The sequence below is a fragment of the Dendrobates tinctorius genome, unplaced genomic scaffold (assembly GCF_039654945.1).
Source record: "Dendrobates tinctorius isolate UK_male_01 unplaced genomic scaffold, ASM3965494v1 ptg000162l, whole genome shotgun sequence".
In the NCBI taxonomy this organism is placed as follows: domain Eukaryota; kingdom Metazoa; phylum Chordata; class Amphibia; order Anura; family Dendrobatidae; genus Dendrobates; species Dendrobates tinctorius.
The window spans coordinates 67,279,876-67,307,046 of NW_027361829.1; the positions used below are offsets into that span (position 1 = coordinate 67,279,876).

The 27,171-nt window shown below is 46.9% G+C and overlaps 1 protein-coding gene across 1 annotated transcript in view; it reads right to left on the minus strand.

The window, feature by feature from the left end:
• Positions 1–10,977: 10,977 nt before the first annotated feature.
• KIF15 (kinesin family member 15) overlaps positions 10,978–27,171 on the minus strand; it is a 183,337-nt gene continuing 167,143 nt past the window's right edge. Inside the window, exons 32-35 of the mRNA XM_073550085.1 lie at positions 15,007–15,044; positions 13,842–14,007; positions 13,255–13,386; positions 10,978–12,855 (exon numbers count right to left, since the gene is read on the minus strand). Coding sequence (XP_073406186.1) covers positions 12,793–12,855; positions 13,255–13,386; positions 13,842–14,007; positions 15,007–15,044 — 399 coding nt within the window. The 3' untranslated portion in view covers positions 10,978–12,792. The remainder of the gene's footprint in view (positions 12,856–13,254; positions 13,387–13,841; positions 14,008–15,006; positions 15,045–27,171) is intronic.

Here is a 27,171-nt window from a genome sequence, read left to right on the forward strand (position 1 = left end):
TGCCCTTCCCGTGGTTGTTCCTTCCCGGTGAAAGACCTGGCTAGTCATTGCTTGCGTTGAGAAACGTGATGGTGTCTCCGTGGCTTATATATTTGCATGTTTTACATATTTCCCATAAGGGATGGGAGCAGTGCTCTAGAATCACTGCGTTGAGAAACACGTGATGGTGTCTCCGCAGTGTCGGATGTTGATTTCCATGAGGTCAATCATCCTCCTTTTTTCATAGTCTGCTACTAGGCATTGTTCCTACTAGCCAGTTTCCTACTCCACACTGATGAGGGGCAATACCCCGAAACAGCTGTCTGTGGATGGATACCATGTTTTGGCATAGGTGGTTTCCTTCATTGGAGACTGCCCTTCCCGTGGTTGTTCCTTCCCGGTGAAAGACCTGGCTAGTCATTGCTTGCGTTGAGAAACATGTGATGGTGTCTCCGCGGCTTATATATTTGATCGTGTGAAGACGGCACGTCAAAGAGAAGGGGAAGCATATGGACCCATTTTATCCTCTGCTGGATTATTGGACTTGGACATTCATCCTGTTACTGAACTGCATTCATGTTCTGGACTATTGTATCCTTAGTGTGGTGGATTGTTTATGGACCTTTTAGTTTTGCCTATAATAAAGGTCTTGGGATTGTTCACACTTCCCTCGCTCTGATGATCTTGTGATATCGGAGAAGGACCCCGTGACAACTACCGGCCAACCAAAGTTTTATAAAAATCAGCTTCTCTACATGTCTGACAGCCATTCCACACCAGTGTCAGTTGAATTCCAACCAGAGTACAACTTATTCTACTTAATGTGCTTCGGATTAGGTGATCACCTGAACCAAATATCTTTTAACGAAGGAAAGTATAAAAAAAACCCTGCTGTGGTGTTCACAATCCTCTTGCAATAGGACAAGCTGGATGGCAAAACAAGTGCTTGTAATATCCCAAAAGGAATAGGAATGAAAAATAAACTTTTAACAATGCTAAAGGAGTTGACAAGAAAAGTATTGATTGAGGAAAAGAAGGGCTCAATTCTGGCTTTACTAGCAGAGGGATACAGTGAGCGTCATGTTGCCTCCATCTTTAAAATTTCTAAGACAGTTGTCCATTACAACAAGGTCAAGCAGCAGACATTGGGGACAAAAAAGCTACAGACCGACAGAGGGCGAAAACTACTCTCCACTGACTGGGATGACCGTCATCTTATTCGAATGTCACTCAGCAACCGCAGGATGACATCAAGTGACCTACATAAGCAATGACAAATGGCAGCTGGGGTGAAGTGCACGGCAAGAACAGTTCACAATAGGCTCCTAGAGGCGGGACTCAAGTCATGTAAAGGTAGAAAAAAGCCTTTCATCAATGAGAAGCAAAGGAGAGCCAGGCTGAAGTTTGCCAAAGACCACAAGGATTGGACCTTAGAGGACTCGAGTAAGGTAATCTTCTCTGATGAGTCTAATTTTCAGCTTTGTCCAACACTTGGTCGTCTAATGGTTAGATGGAGACCTGGAGATGCACACAAGGAACAGTGTCTTGTACTCACTGGTGGAGGATCGGTGATGATCTGGGGATGCTTCAGCAAGGCTGAAATTGTGCAGGTTAATTTTTGCAGAGGACGTATGAATCAAGCCGCATACAAGGTTATCCTGGAAAAACAGTTGATTCCTTCTGCTCAGGCAATGTTCCCCAACTCCAAGGACTGTTTTTTCCAGCAGGATAATGCGCCATGCCACACAACAAGGTCAGTCAATGTGTGGATGAAGGACCACCACATCAAATACCTTTCATGGCCAGCCCAATCTTCAGACCTGAACCCCATTGAAAACCTCTGGAATATAATCAAGAGGAAAATGGATAGTCACAAGCCATCAAAGAAGAACTGCTTCTTCACATGCAGGACACACTTCCGGGGCATAGACCGCGCTGAAAAAAACCGGCATATGCGCATTACCAATTATATGCTTTGCCCACAGTTGGGCAAAGCATACTGTGCAAGCGCCGGAGGCCCTTTCAATGCGCAGGCGCAGAAAACTATGGCATCTGTGATATTTACAGATGAAGATTACGTTCAGCAAGCCGAGGAGGGGGGAGAAGGCGAATAAGCCCCGCCCATCGGACCGGACCGCGGCTATTTCCTTACATCTCCGCCAAGATAAAAAAGGTATTTATGCATTAAAGGTGCGGGGTCGGGGGGAATCAAAAGTCCTAATAGAATCCTTATGGGATGCACAATTGGAAGATATCTTTACATGATATCACTAAAAATGGGTGACAGATTCCCTTTAAAATCAAATAAATAAGAGAGATCGAACACTTATCAATGTACACACCTATTTGGAGTAATAACTTACTCTCAGAATTTGCCAAACTAACTGAGTTTGGGAACTGGAAGAGTATGGGTATACAGTACGTTCACCAGGTGGTCGGCAATGAGGGGCTTAAATCCTTTGACTGTGTGCAAAAAGAGTTTGATCTGCCTGATAGTTGTTTCTTTCAATACTTTCAACTCAAACATGCCTATAGAGCCCAATGTAAAGTCAAAGATGTTAAAACTCAGAGAAATGTGGTATTGGACACTATTTGCTCAGAGGGAGCCACAAAGGGGGTAATATCAAGTGTCTATAATGACCTCTTTGTCTTCCTTAAGAAATACCCTCTGTTGGTTAGACAGAAATGGGAGACGGAGATTGGTGTTATTACAGATGATGAATGGGTTTTGGTGCTGGAATACATACCCAATCTTTCACTTAGTGAGCCCAAATGACTCTCGCAACTCTATGTCATTCACAGAGTATACAGATCACCTGAAATGCCCGAGGTGTCCCCAACAGGAAGTAGGAATATTGCACATGTTATGGTCATGCCTGCGTTTGCACTCATATTAGCGAGAAGTTTGGGGCCATATAGAATCCGCCTATGTGTGCGTGATGACTAGTAATCCTCTCACCTGTATACTGGGATATGTAGATGAACTATGTACTGTTGAGACTGGGAAATGTTTCATAGCTCGATTACTATACATGGCTAGAAAACGGATTGCTAAAAACTGTATTTCTGCAACTCCTCTGACAGAGTTTATTAATCAAGTTGAGTCCCTAATATAATTGGAAAAAGGGGTATACCTCATAAGGGATAGAAGTAAATATTTTGATAAATTATGGGGTCTCTGGCTTGCAGGTAACCAGTGATCAGCATCTATAGGATCTTGTTGAATCTGTATCAGTCGCTATGGAATCACTACACATTGCGTTTACAAATGCCGGTTGTGTGCCTTTTGACTTGGCTGGTCTTGACTGGGCTGATATATTCTGTTTTGTATGGTTGTATATCTATGATATGGTATTCTGAATAACAAATGTTGGGGGGGTGTTCAGGGTATGGGTGAAGGGGTAAACACCTTGGGTTGAGAATGTTCTTTGTGTATATGTAACTTATATTATTAATAAAAATTTACTTGATTAAAAAAAATTATAAACTCTTCATGTCTTTGTCAGTGGGCAAACTTACAAAATCAGCAAGGGACCAAATAATTATTTCCTTCACTGTATGGGGGGGTGCTGTGAGTGGGGGCTCATACTACATAAGGGGGGTTGTAGTGACCATAATACTTTCTGAGGTGTTGTTTTCGATTATACTGTGTATAGGGGCCCATAAGAACCATTATACCATGTGTGGGGCTCTGTGAGAACAGTCATATCGTGCGCACATGATGCACATAATGCATATGACAGCGTGACAAACACCCGGTGTTCGAGCAACTGGACCCGAACCGTAATATGGACTTCCTGGTGAAGTCCGTGTTCAGAGTCCATGCCCGAGCAGTAGGTTTTCGGTACAGATGCCAAACTTTATTGTTCGGGTTCGCTCATCTTTAGTCACTGATGCTGTGCTCACAGCATCTCAATTATCAGTTGTTCTCAGCTCGGACGGTTGCATTTTGGCACCGACGAGGTTGAAAACTATCCCCAGACATGGATTATGGCATGGGACAGAATGGCAGACAGGTGAGGGATATTGTTGTTTTTTTGTTTTTGTTTAATTACAGGAGACATTGGCTTCAATGGAACGGGTGTTAGGTGGGTATAACTGTTATCTATATATATAAAGCTGAGTGTATGTATGTGTGTGTATATCAAGCCACATCCACTCCACATAGCCCCACCCACTCTGCATAGCCACACTCACTCCACACGCAAAGCCTCATCCACAGGGCCCATGTTGTTAGTGCACACAGGCGGAGACACATTCACCTCGAAAGCCACCCTACAAAACTGACGTCTGAGCCGCTGCGAACTGCAATCAGGGCCGCCGCCTTCAGAGTATCAGTGCGTGGCAGACACAGGCCACATCTAGCTCCGTTGTGTCTAGAATGGAGTTGCTCCTGTGAGGCATGACATCAAGGGAAAGGGAGGAGCCTCATGGATTACATCGCTGTACTCATAACAGGAAGTTGCTGGGCCCGTGTGAGGGGATGAGAGGAGTGAGCGAAAAATGAGAGGAGTGAGGTGCTGCTGCAGTATGAGGCTGTGTATAGAGAAGAGTGAGGCGCTGCCGGTGGAGGCTGTGTATAAGGCCACATTCACACGATCAGTATTTAGTCAGTATTTTACCTCAGTATTTATAAGCCAAAACCACGAGTGGGAGAAAATTACAGAAGTGGTGATGTGTTTCTAAAATACTTTTCCTATGATTGTTTTAGTCCATGTTTTAGGTTACAAATACTGAGGTAAAAATCCTGACCAAATAATGTCTGAACGAGGTCCAAAGAAGGAAAGTGTGGTGCTGCAGAAGATGTAGGCTGTGTATACAATATGCTTTATTGCAATTAGTGCAATATCTCTTGGGATCAATTGTTTCCAATTGTGTATAAAGGAGGAGTGTGAGGTGCAGGAGGAATAAGGCCCCTTAACTGCCGCCACTAAAAGTCATATCGAGAGTATTTAAGGGGTTAATATTGTGTTACAAAAATTTTTTGCTTCAACAAAATGGCGCCACTGTGTTGTATATTATAATTGTCAGTTGCGCTCTTTTATGATAACTGTCAGTGACGCTCAGGGCCGGACTGGCCATCTGGCAAATGCCAGAAGGGCCTGTCTGGTCGTGGGCTGCCTTGTCTGCAACATTGTTAAAAGACTCAGTGTTCTCAAGACACCCTTACTGTTATATACTGTTTGACAGGGCACAAAGTCGCTGACTCCATCACTTACTCCAGCAGACAAAGGGAATCATTAGAAATATTGGTCTTGCAGTAAATCTTGCTTTCATCAATCCAGGGTAATATATCCCATCTGGTGCTTGGGGACGGTGACAGCATGGGCATATGTGATTTCAAATGTCAGGGCTGAATTTGAGCCCAAGTCCGTATCTGGTGGCGCTCTTTTATGAGGACTGTCGATCGTGCTCTTTTATGAGGACTATCATTTGAGCTCTGTTATGATGACTGTCGGTGTCGCTCTTTCATGACTGTTAGTTGAGCTCTGTTATGATGACTGTCGGTGTCGCTCTTTCATGACTGTTAGTTGAGCTCTTTTATGAGGACTGTCGGTTGCTCCATTTTATCACTGTGAGTTGAGCTCTTTTATGATGACTGTCGGTCGCTCTCTTTTATCACTGTTAGTTGAGCTCTTTTATGATGACTGTCGGTTGCACTCTTTTACGCCTCTCCCCATGAAGCTCCGCACACTTCACAATGTTGCAGCTGCAGACAGGACTGGTGGCAGATGGGAAAAGTCACACTCTGGTGACACTGAACAATCAGCGCTGAGTGTCATTATTTATATTACAAAAAGTGACAATAAAAATGTAAGATTTATAAATCAGGAAAAAAATGAATTTTGACCAAATACATAAAATATAGAACAGTTTAACGAACCTTCCTGTCTGACCTGTGATGGCTGCACCATTAAAACCTTGAGAAATTCCATTAAAAAAAGCATGAAAAAGCCAGAAGAGTGGACTAGAATGGAGTCTGTATGAGGAGCACAAGAAATCAACTCCGAAACAGACGTTTCAGTGCTGAGCTGACTACATCGCAGGGGATTTTCTGAAGTCCTTGCTCCAACAAGTCCGATCTAGTGTCCTCAGCACTGAACCGACTAGAGCGCAGTTGTTAAAATGAGGTCCTCAAAAAATCAACTCTGATCTAATCAGCTCAGCATTGAAGCCATCTACATCAGTCTGGCTATGGCGAGATCCTCAAAAAATCAACTCGCATCTAGTCTCTTCACTAGTGAGCCATCTAGATCGGAGTGACTAAAGTGAGGGTCACAAAAAATCATCTCTGATCTAGACATAACCTGAACAGCAGGGAACGTGATTCCTGTTTCACCACGTGACCGAGTGTTGCCGCATGACGTAGCACCATTGGAGACGGGTCGGCCATATTATGTAAGGGCAGCCCGCCCAGTCTGTTAGCAGTTATATACAGCGCAGGAAAAACTCGACTTTGTGATGGTAATAAATGTTCTGAATATGAATAGATTTAATAGGGCTGAGTTTTTAATAATAGCTTCCAACAAGTTAAAGCTCAAGCTCTGTTCCACCCCAATAATCCTGTGGTGATGGATTATTTTATATATATAATGATGTTTGACAGCTATTTGCAGCGCTTGTTCCACAGTGATTGTTCCATAGATGTCCCTGGAATTGGGGGCTACATTGCACCCATAAGATTATCTGAGGCGTATATTGGAGTCCTATCAGTCCTAATATAATAGCACTTGGCTGTTCACTGGTTTAGCTTTTTTTGTCTGTTTCAGGTTTTGAAAATTTGATGGTGAAAAAAAAAAAAGTGCATGTCCCATCTTGAAGCAGATCCTGATGATGCGATCAATAATGATTGCAGCATTTAAAAGGCTGGGTGAGGTAGAGGGCTCCCTCTCCTTTCAGATCAGCGTCATCATGGGGGCCCGATTGTGGCTATGGTGACCCAGGGTCATCATGAGCATGGTCTAAGATGCTTCTGTCAGTGCAGCACTGACAGTTATAAGCAATGCATTATACCAGTGATTAGAGTGAAAAAAGTGAGTCCCATAGGAGGAATAAGTAAAAAAAAAAATTGTTAAAATCTAAAAAACAAACAAATAAATAACAAAATAAAAAAAATGACAACCATATTTATTTTTATGTGAAAAAAAAGTACACATGGCATCGCCACATCCAGAACAACCCAATCTATAAAACTGTAACACTATTTAACCCCTAGAGTGAATGCCATAGAAAAAAAAGTGTGCAAACTATGATTTTTTTCATCAAACCACTGGAAAGAAAGTGGAATAAAAGGCGAATGTAAATAAAAATGGTATCACTGAAGGGTACAAGTTTAGCACGCTCACACCATATATGGGAGGGTGTGCCAGGTAACAAATTGCATCTCCAGCAGTTAGGCGAATAAGAATTATCAATTTTATTAAGAATATCTGGAGTTTTATACCATTGAGATATTATTTTGTAGTTTAATTCTGGCAACAATGGTATGAATACCAAAACAAGATTAAGATTTAAATCTTGGAATTAATCACCGTTTGTTTGTGCTATAACTTTACATGTTTTAGTTTCTCCACTAAAGGAAAAAAAGGGTTAATTCTCAACAGGACTACCACCTCTAGACCCTCCTCCCTCATTTGTTTCCTCTTCCCCCTCCCTCCTACCCCTAGTTCCCTAAATAACTGTAGCCTTATAGAAAATGAATGTTGATTTTTCTATGTATCTATTGCTGTTATATTGCTTGTACCAACATTTAAAAAAAAAAAAAAAAAATTTCTATTAAAAAAAACAAACAATCTTAAACAATATAAGTCATGAATGGTACAGGAGGAGAGAGGATCCTGCCCATGGAGGTTGACAATCTGCAAGGGATGGGTGAGGATACAGTAGGCAAGGGTAGAGCTGGTCGTGTAGTGGTTTGGTCAATCGATGGTTACTGCATGCAGTAGGCTTGTCGGAAGAGGTGGGTCTTCGGGTTCCTTTTGAAGGTTTCCACCATAGGCGAGTCTCATATGATGGGGCAGAGAGTTCCAGAATAGGGAGGATATGATTTGATACCATATTTGGCTCACCTGGGGGGGATGAATTGGCAGAACACAGATGGCCCTTGAAACTCATCAAGGACTCACCAACTGGAACATTTTGCTCCAGGTATAGGAATTTAAAAATTAATCTTTTAGTGGGGATATTAGGTTCCCAATTTGCTCAGGAGATCATAGTTGAAGTACGGTAATTTCTTGAGGGGGTAATGAGGGGCTTGGGAATTAACACTAAAATGAATGAATCTAATTAGGGCTTTATAAGGGGCTCAGGATATGAAAACTTCAAATACAGGAATACTGGGGACAAATTTTGCTGCCCAGTAGGAGAGGAGTGTTTTTTTTTTTTTACTAAAACCATGTCCAAGGCAATACCTACATTTTTCATATTAGGTCATTTGGGACATCCAACGAGGGGAATGAAAGGCAGTGAGTTTTTGGGAAATGTACTGTCATGCATATAAAGTTGTTGGGCAATTGTAGGTCTTCTGGGGGTAACAAAAATTTTGAAAAAAAAACCACTTGGGGTAAAATTAGTTATATCAACTTTTATACTGGGGCTAAAAAAAAAAAAAAAAAAAAAAGGGGTAATTTGTAGAAAAAAGGAAATTGTCTGAATACCACATTGGAAGGGGGACTGCAGAACTTGGCCCTGCCTTTGACATTTCAGCAGTGATGACTGACTCCACTATCATCGGGCTGTGGGATCCCGTGGAGGAAGAGGCGTCGTCACTGCCTGAAAACTGCTCTGATTCAGAGGCAGATTCCATATAAGTCAAGGAACTGCCAGAGCAAAGCAGGGCGTACACTTGCTCCACAGTAAACATTCTGAGAGCCACTATTATATTTTATTCCTGCATCACAAAAAAAATCATCCTAAATCCTTAAAACTCCTGCATGTCCTGAAGGATTTTAATCCATGACGGCATAGTGTGTTACTAATGGTAATGTTTGATACTGTGGTCCCAGCTCTCTTCAGGTCATTGACCAGGTCCTCCTGTGTAGTTCTGGGATGATTCCTGACCTCTTAGAATCCTCCTTACTCCATGAGGCGAGATCTTGCATGGAGCCCCAGACCGAGGAACATTGACAGTCATCTTGCGTTTCTTCCATTTTCTAATAATTGTGCCAGCAGTTGTTGCTTTCTTACCAAGCTGCTTGCCTATTGTCCTGCGGCCCATCCCAACCTTGTGCAGGTCTACAATTTTGTCCCCGGTATCCTTAGACAGGGCTTTAGTCTTGGCCATCGTGGAGAGGTTGGAGTGTTATTGAGTGAGTGTGTGGACAGATGTCTTTTATACAGGTAATAAGTTTAAACAGGTGCAATCAACACCGGTAATGAATGCAGAGTAGGAGGGGTTCTTAAAGAAAAACAGTCTGTGAGAGATAGAATTCTTGTTGGTTGGTAGATGATCAACTACTTACCGTATTTTTCAGACTATAAGATGCACTTTTTTCCTCCCAAAATGTGGAGGAAAATGGTGGGTGCGGCTTAGGGTATGTGCACACGTTGCGGATTCTGCTGTGGATCCGCAGCGGATTTGGCCCTGCGGATCCACAGCAGATTTTCCTGCGGTGTACAGTACCATTGTATTCTTTGTAAAACAAAAACGCTGTGCACATGCTGCGGAAAAATCTGTGTTTGAATCCGCAGCATGTCAATTCTTTGTGCAGCTTCCGCAGCGATTTTACACCTGCTCCATTATAGGAATCCGCAGGTGTAAAAACGCAGGTGAAATCCACACAAAAACTACAGAAAATCCACACTAAATCCGCAGGTAAAACGCAGGTCATTTTACCTGCCGATTTAGCAAAATCTGCGCTGAGAAATCGGCAGCACAATCCACAACGTGTGCACATACCCTTATAGTCCGGATGTACTGGCTCTGGCCGTCGTGGAGGTGGTGGGGGGCGGCGTCTGCGGAGCAGTGGGTCACAGGGGCTGCTGCGGCTAACTCTTGTGCCCGCTGCTAAGGAGAAATGAATATTCACTGCATTCCACGCCCATGGGCAGGCAGAAGCCAAAACACGCGTCGGGGAAGACACTTCATTGCCACGCTCATGCTAATGTAAGCCACAGGACATCTGCACTTAATCTTTCCCTTTTTTCATTTGGATTTATACTTTTACGCTTATGTTTATTATTTATAGCAATCATTCATTAAGTGTATGTCCTTATCCACATTTTTCTGTGAGTGTTGCTTTGGCATTGCGTCCGTTATGCTACCAGTTCCTTTCTCCCCCCACCCCATACGTTTTAATGTATTTTGACTTATAAAGCTGTATAGTTTAATTACACATTTGGACTTGTATCTTCGGTTCTTCCTTCTTTTGTGGTCTCCGAGGAGTCCACAATAGATCCATAAATACACACATGGTTTTAATAGAGGATATCCTCTTCTATCTTCATTTTATACTTTTATTACAATTGCACACGACCCAAATGCGTATTTCATTTACCCGCCCCCCCCCCCCCCCCTTTTTTGATAAGACTGTCTGAATACAATTTTCGGGGGATTTTGACAGAAACCAGAACTTAGTCTTAGATCTGCCTGTTTATCTCACTTTGTGAAAGAAAAGCCACCACATCTTAACAATGTGATCATGAGAGGCAGTTCACACTTGTAAGATTGCAATTCAGTTACAAGATATTCGTTGTTTGGCCGAAATTTTTTGAAAACTCTCACCTACATTCCATAATTCAAGAGAATCCACACTGTCATCTACACAGACACATCTGAAGCCTGTGCCGGTCATGAAAGCAGTATATTCTATGCTGCATTATCTGGAGTCCAAGATACAACAATCAATTCCTGGCATGGTATGTGCGCATTTCCAAAAATGTTTTACTGAACACTGCACAAAGAATGAATAGAGGAAAAACAAAGCTTTGCCATTCATTACAGATAGATGATGCACACCATGTAAAACGTACATGTTGGAATCAATTCTGACAAAGAGCAAAATCTAAGATTCCAATTTTATTTTTCATACATGATTATAATTTTCTCGTGAGAAAATCCCATTGCTTTTTTATATGATAATAATTATATCTTGAACCCAAAATGTGATTAATTGCTCCCAACTTCTCAAAAATGTGAGCTCTCAAAAGGAAAGAAAACAAAAGAAAACTATCACTCAGACATGTATAAACATTTATATTCTACATAGAAGATGACACACGATACATATTTACATTTCTACATTGTATCAAATAGAGCTGCCATTTTTAACCCTGGGGTGGGGGAGGAAATGTAGACGAAATATTAACCTACATGTAGAGTAATACAAATTTGCTATTCAAAAAGTTAAGTCTTTTCAAACTTTCCATCCTGGAACAAAGACATTTAAAACACACATTTCATGCCTATTAATAACTTTAGAGTTTATAGTCCTTATGCTGCAGTGTAAGGGTATGTGCACACGCTGCGGATTGGGGTACGGATTTGGCAGCGCGGATTTTGTAAAATCCGCAGGTAAATCTGCAGGTCAAAAGACCTGCGGATTAGCCTGCGGTTTTTCATCTCCACAATGGAGGAGATGGCAAACCGCAGCGGAATCTGCAGAAAGAATTGACATGTCAATTCTTTCTGCGGTTTAGAAACCGCGGAAAAATCTGCACCGTCTGCACTGCGGTTTTTAATATCCATAGGATATTATGGTACTGTACACCGCAGCAAAAACTGCTGCGGATCCGCAGCGTGTGCACACACCCTAGCACATGCATGATGTTGCGAAGGATCTACTTATTAGAAGCGGTGTCCATGATACTGCAGATTGTAGGTTTGCACAGCTTTGGTCTGGCAACCACGGACTAAGGGTATGTGCACACGCTGCGGCTTGGGGTGCGGATTTGGCCGCGCGGATTTTGTAAAATCTGCAGGTCAAAAGACCTGCGGTTTTACCTGCGGATTAGCCTGCGGTTTTTCATCTCCACAATAGAGGAGATGGCAAACCGCAGCGGAAGCCGCAGAAAGAATTGACATGTCAATTTTTTCTGCGGTTTAGAAACCGCAGGAAAACCGCGCGGAAAAATCTGCACCGTCTGCACTGCGGTAATATCCATAGGATATTATGGTACTGTACACTGCAGCAAAAACTGCTGCGGATCCGCAGCGGCCAGATCCGCTGCGGAACTGCAGCAGAATCCGCAGCGTGTGCACACCCTAACAGCGTGGCCGCTGGGCCATTGTCCTACCAATCCTATTTTTGCTCAACTCTAGTAGTAGATTTACTTAGAGATTCTCAAAGTTTTCTTCGCAAGCCTGCTCTATGTAAAAATAAGAAAATGGGTCTTAAACCCTGTTGCTTCAGAGCTGCCTTCGATCTTTGTTGATATAGCTGCAGTGATGATGTCTCGAGTACAACATGTTACAGCTGCAGCCAATCACTGAGCTCAGTGATCTTGTGCCATCTAAACTGGCATGACCCTGGACACCAGTGAGTGGCTGCAGATGTCACCAATGAATGAGCTCCGTGGCAAAGTGTGTTACTGGAGGAGCAAAGGGATAAGTAAGGGTCATTTTTTTCTTTTTAGAGAGAGCAAGACTGTGGAGTAAGACAATGGATCCTGGAAAAGCAAGTTAATGTTCCATTAAGCTTAGAATGTTTGAGTTTGTACAATCTAATTATCAATGACATTACACAAATAAAATAAAATTGATATAATTTTCATCTTCTCCAATGCAGATCTGGACCATTTAATGCTGAGCTACAGAACCAGTCTGGTGATTAAGGGGCAGGATGTGCTCCTGTTCGCCTTCTAAAATATCTCCTTTCAAGAGTTTTGTATGCTGTGTTCTTTGAATTTAAGATTTTCTGTTTGTAGACGGTTTACTTCCTAAAACATAAAAAAAATAAACATGTAAATAAAATTGTTATTGTTTCATTTTTCACCAATTTTGTGATGGCCGATCTATGAATCATGGTCCGTACTCCTGCCATGTTTCACAGATGTGTGAAATCGGCTAAAGCTTGTGATAGTTACCTTTAATCAGGGTCACTAAAACTACTACCCTCCCCAGAAAAGTAACACCACAAGTTTTGCGGCATCACTTATATAAGAAGTCAAAGTTGATTGTTTTCTCAGCAATGGAATAGCCAATTGCGGCCAGGAAGGAACTTGTCCATTACTATCCTATCCTGCAATGTAGTTCATTTAGTAACATTAAAGCTCCTGACTAGAATCTCTTGGTCTGAGATTTTTGCGATTTTAGATACTGACTTCAATATTTCATACCTCTACAAGTTTATTGTTCTCCTTCTTAAGCTTCACGAGATACTGGATTTTCTGTTGTGGATTCTGGTGTCCAAGAAGCTTTCCATTTTCTTCTACTAGGGATGCAATCTGCTTCCTCAATGATTCTGACTCCTGTTCAAAAGCAATTTTCAGAATTGTTTCAAATAGAACATTTTTATAACACACAAAAAAGGGCAGAATTTCATAAGTATGCACAGATACATTTCTAGTAAAAATACTATACCTATGCTATATAGTCAGAAATTAACAGTTATCAAAAAAGTATCCTAATGTGATGAAATAGATGAGTTCACAAGGGGGGGGGGGGGGAAAGCGACCGTGTCAGAATCTTACAAACCGGAAGTTTGGACGAGACTTTTGCTAGGGACTGTTACAGGCGTTTTTTCTTTTAATAAGTGATATGTAATAAAATTATATGTCTGCGACAGATCACTGTCTTCTTAAATAAAAAGGCCAGTGGCAGAGAGATAAGGCTTCTCTAAAGTTTTTTCTCCTTGTGAATACATTTTCTATTGTTTTCTGTGACTATGTGGAACCTCTACTATATATGTAACACTACAAATTACCAGTAACTTCTTCTCGGTCTCCTCATTTTTTGCTTCTAACAGTGAACGGATTTCTTCTTTCTCCTGGAAGGCTTTCAGCTCTAAAGCTCGTGTCCGTTCTATCTCCTTGTTCATCTCCGTCATGGACTGCTCTTTATTTCTCAACATGGTCCTTACCTCTTCTAACCTACAAACAGAAGAATGTATTATTTTAGAAAGGCCATCAAACCAAACAGCAGCCAGTATAATACACAATATGCTTAGGGTAAAAAATCTTACATATTTTATTTTCATGTCATAGAAGGTGTTAACCTGACTTTGACCATCCGATTCCTAAATACTGTTACACATACACACTTTTTAGGTGAGAGTTAGTTTTTTTTCCCCCAATGGTGATCTATTCTTTACATGTGTTTTTTCTATTTACACACACTACCTACCCACAAAGCTCTGCTCACATTAATGGGATTCAAGCAAGTACTACTACTGTATTTACTTACTTCTTATATACCACCATTAATTCCACAGCACTTTACATACATCACCATCATTACTGTTCCTATTGGAGCTCACAGCATAAATTCCCTATCAGTATGTTGTTGGAGTATGGAAAAAAAAACCACAAATACAGGGAGAACATACAAACTTGCAGAGGTTTCCTTGGTGGGATTTGAAACCAAGACCCCAGTGCTGCAAGGCTGCAGTACTAACCACTGAGCCACAATGTTGCTCTTAACCGGAAGTATAGTGCAGCTTGCAGTGCTATTACTGCCATAAATAATGTCAGAATGCTCTACATACTCATCAAATAAGTAAGTTGATGACAGTCTTGATTCTTCTTAAGATGGATCTGTCAGTGATGACTTCTGGTATAAACATAGGCCATGGTACTAGTGTAAATACAGTATTATACATATATTAATGTATGGACATCTATGGTTTGATTTCTTTACCTGTGTGGATTGGATGGGTAGTTACCGACATCTCGTGAGAATTTCATGTCAATAGCACCTTAGAAATAGATTTACTTAGAAAATTGATGAAGTGTTCAACACTTCTTCCACCCGCTGACTGTATGTACAGTATTGTATGTATATATAAAAATCTGTGTTTAAAAAAAATACCGTATATACAAATATATATTTATTTTTTTCCCCAAAGAATAAGGAACGATCATGTAACTCACTCTTTCTGCACCTTCAGAAGTTGCTCAACAGTCTTGCCCTATTGAAAGCAAATGATTAGATGAAAAGTGAGAACACACAAAAAGAACACAATTTTCATTTTAGCCAAATAAACACAGGGACAGATGTAAAGATGATCTGAAACATTAACTTGTATCTCTCATTCACTTCTATGGGAATTAACAGAAACCGTATAAGGTAGCTGGTCTGGCTGTTTGCTAAGCCCAGACCTCTTGTATGTGTAAACGTTTTATATGGTATAAAATGCGACTGTTCATTTCTTATACGTCTCTGTACCTGAGATATGGCCCCCCTCTTTCCTGTATTAAGTCTAGTCTCGTTAGCTAATTGGTTATGGTTGTCCGTGCTTCTCTTTGAAAGTCTTCATGACAATCACACCACCATGAATTACATACAGGGAAGAGGAGAACTGAGAGGTTTAGGACCAAAAACAGAAAAAAATGCAAGATTTATGAGAACAGCAGCATTTAAACCAGGTAAAAACAATACATATTTATGGCAAGAGACCGTAATTTTTTTGCCTCTCTCCAGCCATATTGTCTTTTTTCTTTAATATAATGCAGTGTTTTGCAACATAAATTTTTAATAAAAGATTTTGAGAAAGGTTTTCTTTTACAATGCTGTACACATAACCTGATGACTTCTGGAGATTATTACGGTCATGTGGATACCCAATGTGTGTAGTTTTTTTCTTTCACAAGTATCCTCTAAAATATGGTTTATACGAAATGAAATGTTATTAAAACATGGATTTTTGTGATAAACTCTCCGTAAAATCCTTTTCTCCGAGACGCTCATTGGAGGACACAGGTACTGTGGGTGTATGCTACCGCCGCCTGGAGGCTGACACTAAGTGAAAAAAAGAGGTTAGCTCCTCCTCCGCCATATACACCCTCGCCCCGATTGCGGGCGGAAACCAGTTTAGTGCAAAAGCAGGAGAACAACAGAAATCAGCCTTAATGCAGATAACAATATGTCTAGAAAAGAACCACCCTAATATCAACAAAAATGCACATTAATTAAACAAACAAGAGCCAACTGGCTATCAGGGTGGGTGCTGTGTCCCCCAATGAGTGTCTCGGAGAAAAGGATTTTACGGTGAGTTTATCACAAAAATCCATGTTTCTCCTCCGCCTCATTGGGGGACACAGGTACTGTGGGACGTCCTAAAGCAGTCCCTGGATGGGAAGTTGACTCACCGATCCAAGATACATGCACCTCGTGTCTAAAGGTGCGCCACCGCTACCTGGAGAATCTTTCTACCCAGGCTCGCATCCGTTGAAGCCTGAGTATGGATACTGTAGTGTTTGGCAAACGTGTGCAGGCTGGACCAGGTTGCTGCCTTGCAAACCTGTTCCGTCGAAGCCTGGTGCCGAAGCGCCCACTGCCCGAGTAGAGTGTGCTCTGATCCCTGATGGAACCGGCGCATACCTGATGCGGTAGGCCTCCTGAATAGTCAGACGGATCCACCTGGCTATGGTCGATTTTGAGGCTGCGAGTCCCTTCCTGCGTCCCTTGGGGAGCACGAACAGCATGTCTGTCTGCCAAAAGGGTGCCATCCATGACACATACCTCCTGAGGGCTCTTACCAGGTCCAATGTGTGAAGAGCCTTTTCCACGTGGTGTACCAGCACTGGACAAAATGAAGGCAAGACAATATTCTCATTAATGTGAAACGAGGAAATGACCTTCGGCAGAAAGGGGGGAGCTGGTCTAAGGACCACCTTATCCTTGTAGAAGGTGAGAAACGGTGCTCGGCAGGACAGGGCCGCCAGCTCCGAGACTCGCCTGATGGAAGTTATGGCTACAAGGAATACCACTTTCCAGGAAAGGTATGATAAAGAAACATCTTGTAGCGATTCAAATGGAGGTTCCTGCAGAACACTTAGGACCAGGTTAAGGTCCCAGGCGTCCAGGGGCGCCCTATAGGGAGGTACGAAGTGGGAGACTCCCTGGATGAAAGTTTTCACCTGCGTATTGGTAGCAATTCTGCGCTGAAAAAGGACGGATAAAGCCGATATCTGTCTTCTAAGGGAGCTCTGGGCCAACCCTGAGTCTAGGCCAGACTGGAGAAAGGCCAATATGTTTGGAATAGAGAATATCAGTAGAGAATAACCACGGTCTCGACACCAAGCAAAGAAAACTATCCAGGTGTGATGGTAAATTCTCGCCGAGGTAGGCTTCCGGGCGCTAACCATTGTAGCAACCACATCGCGCCCAAACCCCGCCTGGGTCAGAATCCAAGATTCAACGGCCATGCCGTCAAACACAGGGCCCCTGAGCTCGGGTAGAAGATCGGGCCCTGGGACAGTAGATCTGGGCGCTCTGGGAGTCGCCAAGGAACGTTGGCGAGCAGCTGCACTAGGTCTGCGTACCATGCTCGACGGAGCCAGCAGAATTGCTGGAACCCCTTCTGTTTTGATCTTCTTGATGACCCTCAGAAGTAGTGGCAGCGGGGGGGGGGGGGGGGGGGGGAGTATGGGAGGCAAACGCATCCACGGCAACCGCCTGTGGGTCCCGGGACCGAGCGACAAACCTGGGTAGCTTGGCGTTCACCCTGGAGGCTATCAGGTCCACATCCGGTGTTCCTCACTGTTGCCAAAATCTGCTGGAAGACCTCGAGGTGCAGAGACCAATCCCCAGACGCAATACCCTGCCGGGATGTGGACCGCCAATATCACCGAATGGTTCCTCTTGGCCCAGTGGAGAACGTGCCCTACCTCACGCATGGTTGCTCTGCTGCGGGTGCCCCTTGATGATTATGTAAGCCACTGCCGTGGCATTGTCCGATTGAATCCGGACGGGGCGGCCTGCTAGAAGGTGCTGAAACTGTCGCAGAGCCAGCCAGACCGCTCGTATTTCCAACAAGTTGATCGGGAGGCATGCCTCCTGTTGCGACCATTGTCCCTGGGTCGTGTGGTGGCGAAAAACCTCTCCCCAGCCGAGGAGGCTGGCGTCGGTTGTGACTACTAACCACTGGTCTGGGGGAAAAGGTTTCCCCTGAAGCAGGGAGGAACTGGCTGTCCACCACTCGAGCGACTGCCTGACCTGAGAGGATAACCGGCACCGGTGATCGAGCGTGAATGGGTTCTTGTCCAAGGATGACAAGAGGGCGTGCTGCAGGGGGCGAAGATGAAATTGGGCGAACGGAACCACTCCCATTGCTGCCACCATTTTTCCTAGCATCCTCATCCCGAAACGAATGGTGTGAGGGACTGGTTGGAGAAGTGTCCCGGACTCCCTGCCGGAGCGCTAGGGCTTTGTCTCAAGGGAGAAATAACAGCCCTCGGCAGGTGTCAAAGATCATCCCTAAAAAAGAAATTTTCTGGGCTGGGACAAGGGATGAAATCTTCATGTTGACTAACCACCCTAAGCGGGAAAGGGTATCCAGCGTGATGCTGACACTCTCCTCCCATGCCCGAAACGAAGGGGCCTTGACCAAGAGGTCGTCTAAGTACGGCAAGACGACTATGCCCCAAGAGTGCAAGATGGCCATGACGACTGCCATGACTTTTGTGAACACCCTGGGGGCGGTGGCTAGCCCGAAGGACAGCGCTGCAAACTGGAAATGTAGGCCATTGATGGCGAAGCGTAGAAACCTCTGATGTGGAGAAAAAATGGGGATGTGCAGGTAGGCGTCCTGGATGTCGAGAGGCCAAGTATTTTCCCTGCCCCATGGCCGATATAACTGAATGGAGATACTTCAAGGTCCAAAACAGGCCTGACGGTCCCGTCCTTTTTGGGGACCGCAAATAGGTTGGAATAGAAGCCCTGAGCCCTCTCGTGCTCCAGCACGGGGATAATGACTCCGCTGTGCTGGAGTTACTTGATAGCTCCTAGCAACGCCCTTGCCCGGGTCTCCCCTTTGGGAAGACGGGAAAGAATCATTTTGGAGGGTACCTGACAAACTATCTTGTATCCCGAGGACACCAGCTCTGTCACCCATGAGTCGTGTGCTACGGTGACCCAGACGTGGCGAAACCAGAGTAGGCGGTCGCCTACTTTGCTGATATGTCGCCTAAAAAATGCTTCAAGTCATTTGGCTGAGGATCTTTGGGACCTGGTTCCTCCATATGAGACCTATCGCTTCCTATCCTGGTTGGAGCGACGTGGAGCTGGCCGCTATAGTCCACCCGGGGTTGCGATAGGCCCGAAACCGTGCCTGAAACTGGTGGTGAAACGGCGGCTTGACCCTTTGTTGAGGAAGAAAACTACTCTTTCCCCCTGTGGCATCGGAGATGAGCTGGTCTAATCTTTCTCCGAATAGGCGGCCACACGGATAAGGCAGGGAAGTCAAGGATTTCTTGGAGGTTGAATCGGCCCGCCATGTCTTTAACCATAGAGCTCTTCAAATAGAAATTATTGGCCGCATCCAAAGAAGCATTAAGTAGTCCCCAGCCATAGCGATCTGACTCGCGATGTCTGATACCTCCGCAGGTAGGCCCCTATCCTGCAAGGCTCTGTTCAATGATTCTGACCAAGAAAATTGGCCTTGGCTACCCACATTGCCGCGAAAGAGGGAGAGAGTGCTAATCCTGATGCTTCAAACACTGAGCGAGCCAAGCTATCTATGAGACGATCAGTGGGATCCTTAATAGAAGAACCACTAGGCACAGATAATAGGTATTAGACCTACCGGTAATGATGTTTCCAGGAGTCCATCCTGACAGCACCATGGAGGACGTCCTCCTCCTCCTTACAGGGACAGGAAGCACACGAGAGGTTAAAGGTCACGTCCCACCTCCTCTCCCTCAGTGATTTAACAAGTACCGCAAGGTGGATGATGCTAGTAACAGTTTAATGAAACAATCATATTACAGCATATGACATATCAAAATACAACATAGCATAACATAACAGGGAGGGAACTACCCGTGCTGTCAGGATGGACTCCTGGAAACATCATTACCGGTAGGTCTAATACCTATTTTCCAGGACGTCCACCTGACAGCACCATGGAGAGTACCAAAGCACCTCCTCAGGGTGGGATTACCGCCTGGAGAACTTTTCTTCCGAATGCGGTCTGCTGACCAGCCAACACGTCAAGCTTGTAGTGCTTGCAGAATGTATTCAGATTGGCCCAGGTTGCTGCTCTACAGATTTGGTCAACCGAGGCCCCCGCCCGTTCGGCCCATGAGACTGATACCGCCCTCGTAGAGTGGGCTTTTATGGACCCTGGCGGGCTAACGCCTTCGGCTTGGTAGGCGTCAGAGATTACTGAGGTAATCCAGCGCGCAATAGACGCCTTAGAGGCCTTCTTCCCCTTATTTTTACCCCCAAAAAGGATGAACAAGTTTGGGTCAATGCGCCAGCTATTGGTGGCTTTTAGATAGTCTAGCACCGCGCGCCTCACATCCAGCGAGTGAAGACGCTGTTCTTTTTTATTACGGGGATTGTCGCAGAACGATGGTAACACTACCTCCTGGTTTAGATTCTTTGAGGAGACTACCTTCGGGGTAAATGCCGGGTCTAACCTTAGGATTATACTATCCCCTCTTATCTGTAGATATGGGTCCTTAGTGGACAGGGCCTGGATCTCCCCTATCCTTTTGGCCGTGGTAATGGCTACTAGGAAGGCCGTTCTACGGGTGAGGGCAGAGATGGTTATTTTCTCCCCTAGAGCATAGTGGTCTGTACAGAGGGACCTGAGTACCAGACCCAGATCCCACGGCGGGGTGAGCTGCCTAATCGTGGGACGCAGGCGCTGCGTGGCCTTTATAAATCTTATTACCCAGGGATGAGCAGCTAGCTGGTAATCGAAGAAGGCGCTTAAGGCTGAAACCTGGACTTTTAGCGTGCTAGGCTTAAGGCCTTTATTAAAACCTGCCTGCAAAAAACTTAGTATGCTAGGGAGGTCAGGGGTGCCTGCCACGAGATCGGACCTGCCACCCTCCAGACAGAATCTTTTCCATATCTTCCTATAGATTGCGGATGTCACCGGTTTCCTACTGGCCAGTAGGGTGGATATGACCTGGTCCGACAATCCCTTTGTCTTCAGGATGTCCCTCTCAGGATCCAGGCCGATAGATGAAGTCTTGCTGGGTTTGGATGGTAGATCGGGCCCTGGTGGATGATGTCCTTCCACAGGGGTAGCTCGACCGGATTTCCGACTGCCATGGCTCCTAGAAGGGGAAACTAGCTTCTCTTCGGCCAGTATGGAGCGATCAACATCACTCGTGCGTGGTCCTCGCGTATTTTCCTGAGCACTGCCGGTATAAGGGCCAGTGGCGGGAATGCGTAGGAGAGGGATTCTCCCCAGGTCTGACTCAGGGCATCCACGCCTTCTGGGTGGTCCGTCGGATTCAGGGAATAGAATCTGGGGACCTTCGAATTCTTTCGGCTTGCAAAGAGATCTATACTGGGGGTCCCCCAACGCTGACAAAGATGGTTGAAGATCTCTTCGTTCAGTTCCCATTCTGTCGGGCGAATCCGTTGTCTGCTCAAGTAGTCTGCTACTTCGTTCTGGGAACCCTCTAGGTGTACTGCGGTCACTGATCGGACTGTTCTTTCTGCACAAGCGAATATTTTTCCTGCTAGTTCCTGTAGTGGTTGATGTCTGGGCCCTCCCTGGTGCTTCAGGAATGCCACTGTCGTCATATTGTCGGATAGTATACGGACATGACGATTCTCTAGTATCGACTGGTTCCGCCGTAGCGCTTCCCAGACCGCGTAGAGTTCTCTGAAATTGGAGGATCTGGTCTTGATGTCTACTGGCCATCTCCCCTGGAAGATTTTCCCTTCTATGTGGGCTCCCCAACCCCACACACTGGCGTCCGTGGTGACTACCACGTATGGAGAGGCTGTCCAAAATACGCCCACCTGAAGGTTTCTGGACCGTGTCCACCACCGAAGGGACTCTCTTACTCGTTCTGGCAGCCTTAGGGGTCTGTCTAGCGACTTCTGTCCCACCTCGCAAGGATCTCTTTCTGCAGTGATCTTGAGTGGAATTGGGCCCATCGGACGCACTGGATGCAGGCCGTCATGAGGCCCAGGACCTCCATTGCCTCTCTTATGGAGCACTGATGTCTCAACAGGTCTCTGGTTTTGGTCTGAATAGTCCTCTGCTTCTGTTCGGGTAGCCAGGATATTCTGTCGGTTGAGTCTAGGAGGACCCCGAGAAATATTTTCCTGGTTTCTGGCCTGATGTTCGACTTCTCCCAATTGATCACCCATCCAAGGAACTCCATTACCGTAGTTGCTCGGTTTCTGTCGCGAACGAGCGCTTCCCTGGATCTTGCCACCAGTAGGAAGTCGTCTAAATAGGGTATGATCACGATACCCTGATCTCTCAGGTAGGCCACTACTTCTCCCACCAGCTTTGTAAAGATTCTGGGAGCTGAGGCCAACCCGAATGGAAGACACTGGAACTGGAAGTGGCAGGTCCGGGTTGGTAAACTGACCGCAAACCTTAGCAGTCTCTGGGATGAGGGATGGATAGGGACCTGGTAGTAGGCCTTCTTTAGGTCTAGGGTGCACATGACGGCGTCCCGATCTATCAGGAGGGTTGCGGATCGGACTGATTCCATCCGGAATCTCTTGTACTTGACCCAGGCATTTAGTGGTTTCAGGTTTATGATGGTACGGGCCTCGCCAGATGGTTTTGTGATCGAGAACAGGGACGAATAGTACCCTTTCCCTCTTTCTGACGGGGGAACTGGTACTATGACCTTTGATTTTACCATGTCCTGTAGATCCGTCCACATTGCGGAGTCCTCCAGGACGACAGTGGGGGTAATATATCTTTCGGGGGGAGGTGAATAAAGCTCTATATTGTAGCCCTCCGCGATGGTTCTGAGGACCCACTGATTGTGGGTGACTCGGGACCAGTTTGCTGCGAAGTGGCGAAGTCTCCCCCCAATACCTATGGCGTCATTGCCTCCTCGATCTAGAGGTTGATGTGAATGGAGGACCTCTGTCCCTCCCGGTCTGGCTGAAGGAGCCCTTATAGGAGCCTCTACTGGACCTTGCCCGACCCCTGAACTCGGTCTGCCTCCTAGAAAAGGAGCCTCTCCGAAAGGACTGGGGTTGTCTGGGTTTTTCCTCCGGGAATCCCTTCTTTTTATAGGACACCAGCTCTAGAATGTTATCTAGGGCTGGCCCGAATACCCTCAGGCCCGAGAAGGGGATGGCGCATAGCTTAGTTTTTGAAGCGTTGTCCCCCGACCAGGATTTGAGCCAGACTGCTCTTCGGGCCGCGTTGGAGAGGGAGCTGTTTCTGGCTGCAAATCTTACCGATTCGGCCGACGTATCTGATAGGAACGCCGTAGCCGATTTCATGAGCGGAAGGGATGCTAGGATGTCTGATCTAGGGGTCTTGTTGGTTAGGTGTTCTTCCAACTGCCCCATCCACAAAAACATAGACCTGGCCACCGAGGTGGCTGCTATGTTGGCCCTAATAAGAGCCGCCGACGTCTCCCATGCTCCTTTTAATAAGACGTCTAACTTTCTATCCAACGGGTCTCGAAGACCTGATGAGTCCTCGAATGGGATAGCCGTCTTTTTGGTAACTTTAGCGACTGGGACATCTATTTTAGGAATTTCTTCCCATGCCCGGGTTTCCTCAGGATCAAAAGGCAGTCTGCTTCTAAAGTCTCGGGAGAGTGTCAGTCGACGCTCTGCCTCCTTCCACTCCTCCTGGACCATCGTTTTGATGTGTTCACTTACAGGGAACACTACCTGTCTCCGGGCCACCAGTCCTCCGAACATTAAGTCCTGCCTGGACTGTGGTTTAGGGACCTCCTCTATCTGCATAGTATTTCTGACTGCTTGGACCAACTCGTCCGTGTCCTCCAGTCTGAATAGGTATTTCCTGCTCTGATCTTGTCTATCCCCCCGGATCTCGCCGCCTTCTTCCTGATCCGAATCCCGGAATTCGGACTCCTCACTAGGGCTTTCTTCCGACTCTGGGTCCGCTTCCCACCTTGGACGTTTGCGACTCGGCCCTGGGCTGGGGGACTGACGCCGTGCGAGGCTGGATGTAGAGGCCCGAACTTCCTCCCTTATCAGCGATCTCATTTCGGCTAGGAGGGATGGCTGTTCCTCGCCTACGACCCTTGAGGTACAGGGTCCGCATAGGGTCTTGTCAGCTTTACCCTGCATACTGGGCATCTGACCGATTTGGAGGTGGCCTTTGCCGGGTCCTTCGCCCCCGAGGGGGATTCTGTCGGGGCTCCCTTCTCCTAATAATACAGAAGGGGCACCTACTCAGATCTGGGTTGGGGTAATGCGTGGGAGAGGGTGGTCTGCGCTATGCGCACTTACCCCTCCGCCTGCTGGAGCGACCCCTTCCATCCTGGCGCGGTCCGCAGGGCGCTATGGACCTCCGAAACATGCTCCCTGGATCTCCAGAAGCGCGCTCTGTGCCTTAGGAGCGCGCGCTGTGGACCCCGGAGGCGAGCGCTGTGTGGCTTCAGTGGCGAGCGCTGTGGCTTCCGTAGCGAGCGCTGTCTGGCCTCAGCAGCGAGCGCTATGTGGCTTCAGAAGCGCGCGCTGGGATTCAAAGGCCGGTGTCTGACGTCACCGGATGTGACGCGCGGCCTCTCGCGCTAGGCCGCCTCCTCCACTTCCTGCTCTGCGCGTGACTATGGCGGCCTCCTCCGGCCAGCCGCCGTGGGGAGCCAACCCCCATCCATATGCGGCGGACTGCCAAGGCCTCATTCCTGCCTCCCAGCGCCGGCTGCGCCAGTCGTCCGTCGGTGCCCGCCCGGCCAGCCGCCTGCGGGGAGCCGACCATCACCTGCCGTGGCGGTGAGTTTTTGGAGCCGAGAGCCTCTCATAGGGAGGAACGGCTCCCTCCAGGAGCGTCGTCCTGCTCCTGGCCTTTGGGGCAGAGGGACTCCCCACTGGAGAGTTTCGGCCCCGGGACCTCTTGACAGGGGAAGGCTTGGACTAGCCGTACGATCCCCTGAGCCCCTCCGGTAAGCTTCTCGTGTGTCCCTCCGTGCAGGGACAGGAAAAACACTGAGGGAGAGGAGGTGGGACGTGACCTTTAACCTCTCGTGTGCTTCCTGTCCCTGTAAGGAGGAGGAGGACGTCCTCCATGGTGCTGTCAGGTGGACGTCCTGGAAAACAGGGTTTTAGAGGCCAAGCGTGACACGGGTGGATCCACCGTTGGGGATTCTGTCCATTTCTTACAGAGATATCTTACAGAGATCCGGGGCAAACGGATATCTCGCCTCAAGTGCCTTCTGGCCCGAAAAACGCCTGTCTGGCCGTTCCCTGTGTTGTTGCACTATGTCCTCGAACTCTGGGTGAGTGCAAAATACTCTATGCGGCCGCTTAGCCCGCTTAAAAGACACCTTATGGCCTGAAGCCAGGGTGGAATCATCCTCAATCCCCAGCATCTGATTGACAGCTTCGATAAGGCTGTCCACCGTTTCTCGACACCCCGGGGTATCTAGGTCCAGGGGTTCGTCTGAGTCATAATCTGAGCTTTGCCCGCTCTCGACTACTGGTGAAGGAGAGTGAGACACAGAACTCACGGATGCCGAGGCACCGGATGGGCTGGGAGACGCCGTGTGGGTTCGTTTCCCCCGCATCTGCCTGGAGTGAGAGCGGCCCCTGCAGGCCGGAGGGTCTTGTGAGGTGGCAAGCTGCTACCCCTGCCCCTATCTGGGGCACAAAGGGACTCGATCGCCTTTGTAAGCGATGCCATAGACTGCGACAGTGATAGGGCCTATTCCGGGGGACTTGGAACACTGGGCTCGGTCACAGGGGAGGGCTCCTGGGCGCGTTCGGAATCGTAGGCTTCGCATAATTGTTTGCTCTGTGCCCGCGGAAAAACGGCTCGACAGGAGGTGCATGCAGCGTATAGGAATGTGTGCGTCTTTACTTTTCCGGCCATCTTGTATCTGCTGGGGGGGGGGGCTGTTGGGAGGAGGGCAACCCTCGATTAAACATAGCGTGGCTCTAGGGTTGGGGTGCAGCACTTACCCCAGTCCTGTGTCCCCACGTGTCCTGGACTTGCCGAGCGCGGCTCCTCTGAAAGATGCGAGCGCCTCAGGCGCGGTTGGGCCGCCGGAAGACGCGTCCTGCCGGTATTTGCCATGCTCCGAAGCCTCAATTTATTCGGCGCCCGCCATGGGGGGCGGGCTGCCTTAAGTGACGCTGAGAGGGGAGGCGGGACTTCCGCCCGCGGCCTAGCACCGGCCGAAGCCGCGGGCTGGATTTTTAGCGTCATCCCGCGACGGAGGTGGGGGGTTTAGGGACTCAAGACACGCCGCCATGCGCACCGGGGGGGAGGGGACTACCTTCGCCCGACCGAACGAGGCTGAGGGCTCCAGCCCTGTGGACGCTGCTGCAGGAGCCCTCCCGGGCAATCCCCTCCGTGACGACGCTTCCAGTTCAGGTAGAGGGGAGGGGGGCCACATCCAGGACGGTGCAGGCACCCTGGCTCCATCGTTCCTTACCCGGGATGAGGAGAGGGACCATCCGCTGCCTTGCAGCAGTGCAGTCTAGCATTGGTGGAGCAGTGGGGGCCGCACAGACTATGCTTGTGCCTCTGTACAGCCCATGGTTTCAATACCTAGGGGTGGTCAGGGCTAAGTCTGGCATCGTGTCCCACGTTGCGGGAGAGGATACGTGGAGACGACACTCGCACATGCTCGCCCGTTGATGGTTTGGGGAAATCGGACCCTTTCGATAGGGTCCGTTGCCCCTGTCTTATCTTCATGGAAGGTAAAAAAAAAAATAAAGTCTGGGAAAAATGACCAGACATGTCCCACGTTGCGGGAGAGGATACATGGAGGCGACACTCACACATGCTCGCCCCTTGTTGGTTTGGGGAGATCGGACCCTTTCAATAGGGTCCGTCGCCCCTGTCTCATCTTCATGGAAAAAGGGGAGAAAAAAAAAAAGTCTGGAGAAAAAACAGACCTGTGCCCCCCCAATGGACACTAAGCATGAACTGGTTTCCGCCCGCAATCGGGGCGAAGGTGTATATGGCGGAGAAGCTAACCTCTTTTTTTCACTTAGTGTCAGCCTCCAGGCGGCGGTAGCATACACCCACAGTACCTGTGTCCCCCAATGAGGCCAAGGAGAAAAAAAAGTTTTAAGGCTTCATTTCAGACTAGGGACCTGCACCACAACCCATCAGTAAATAGTAGATGGTCTGTATCAATAATTTCATGAAATAAAGTTAGAAAACT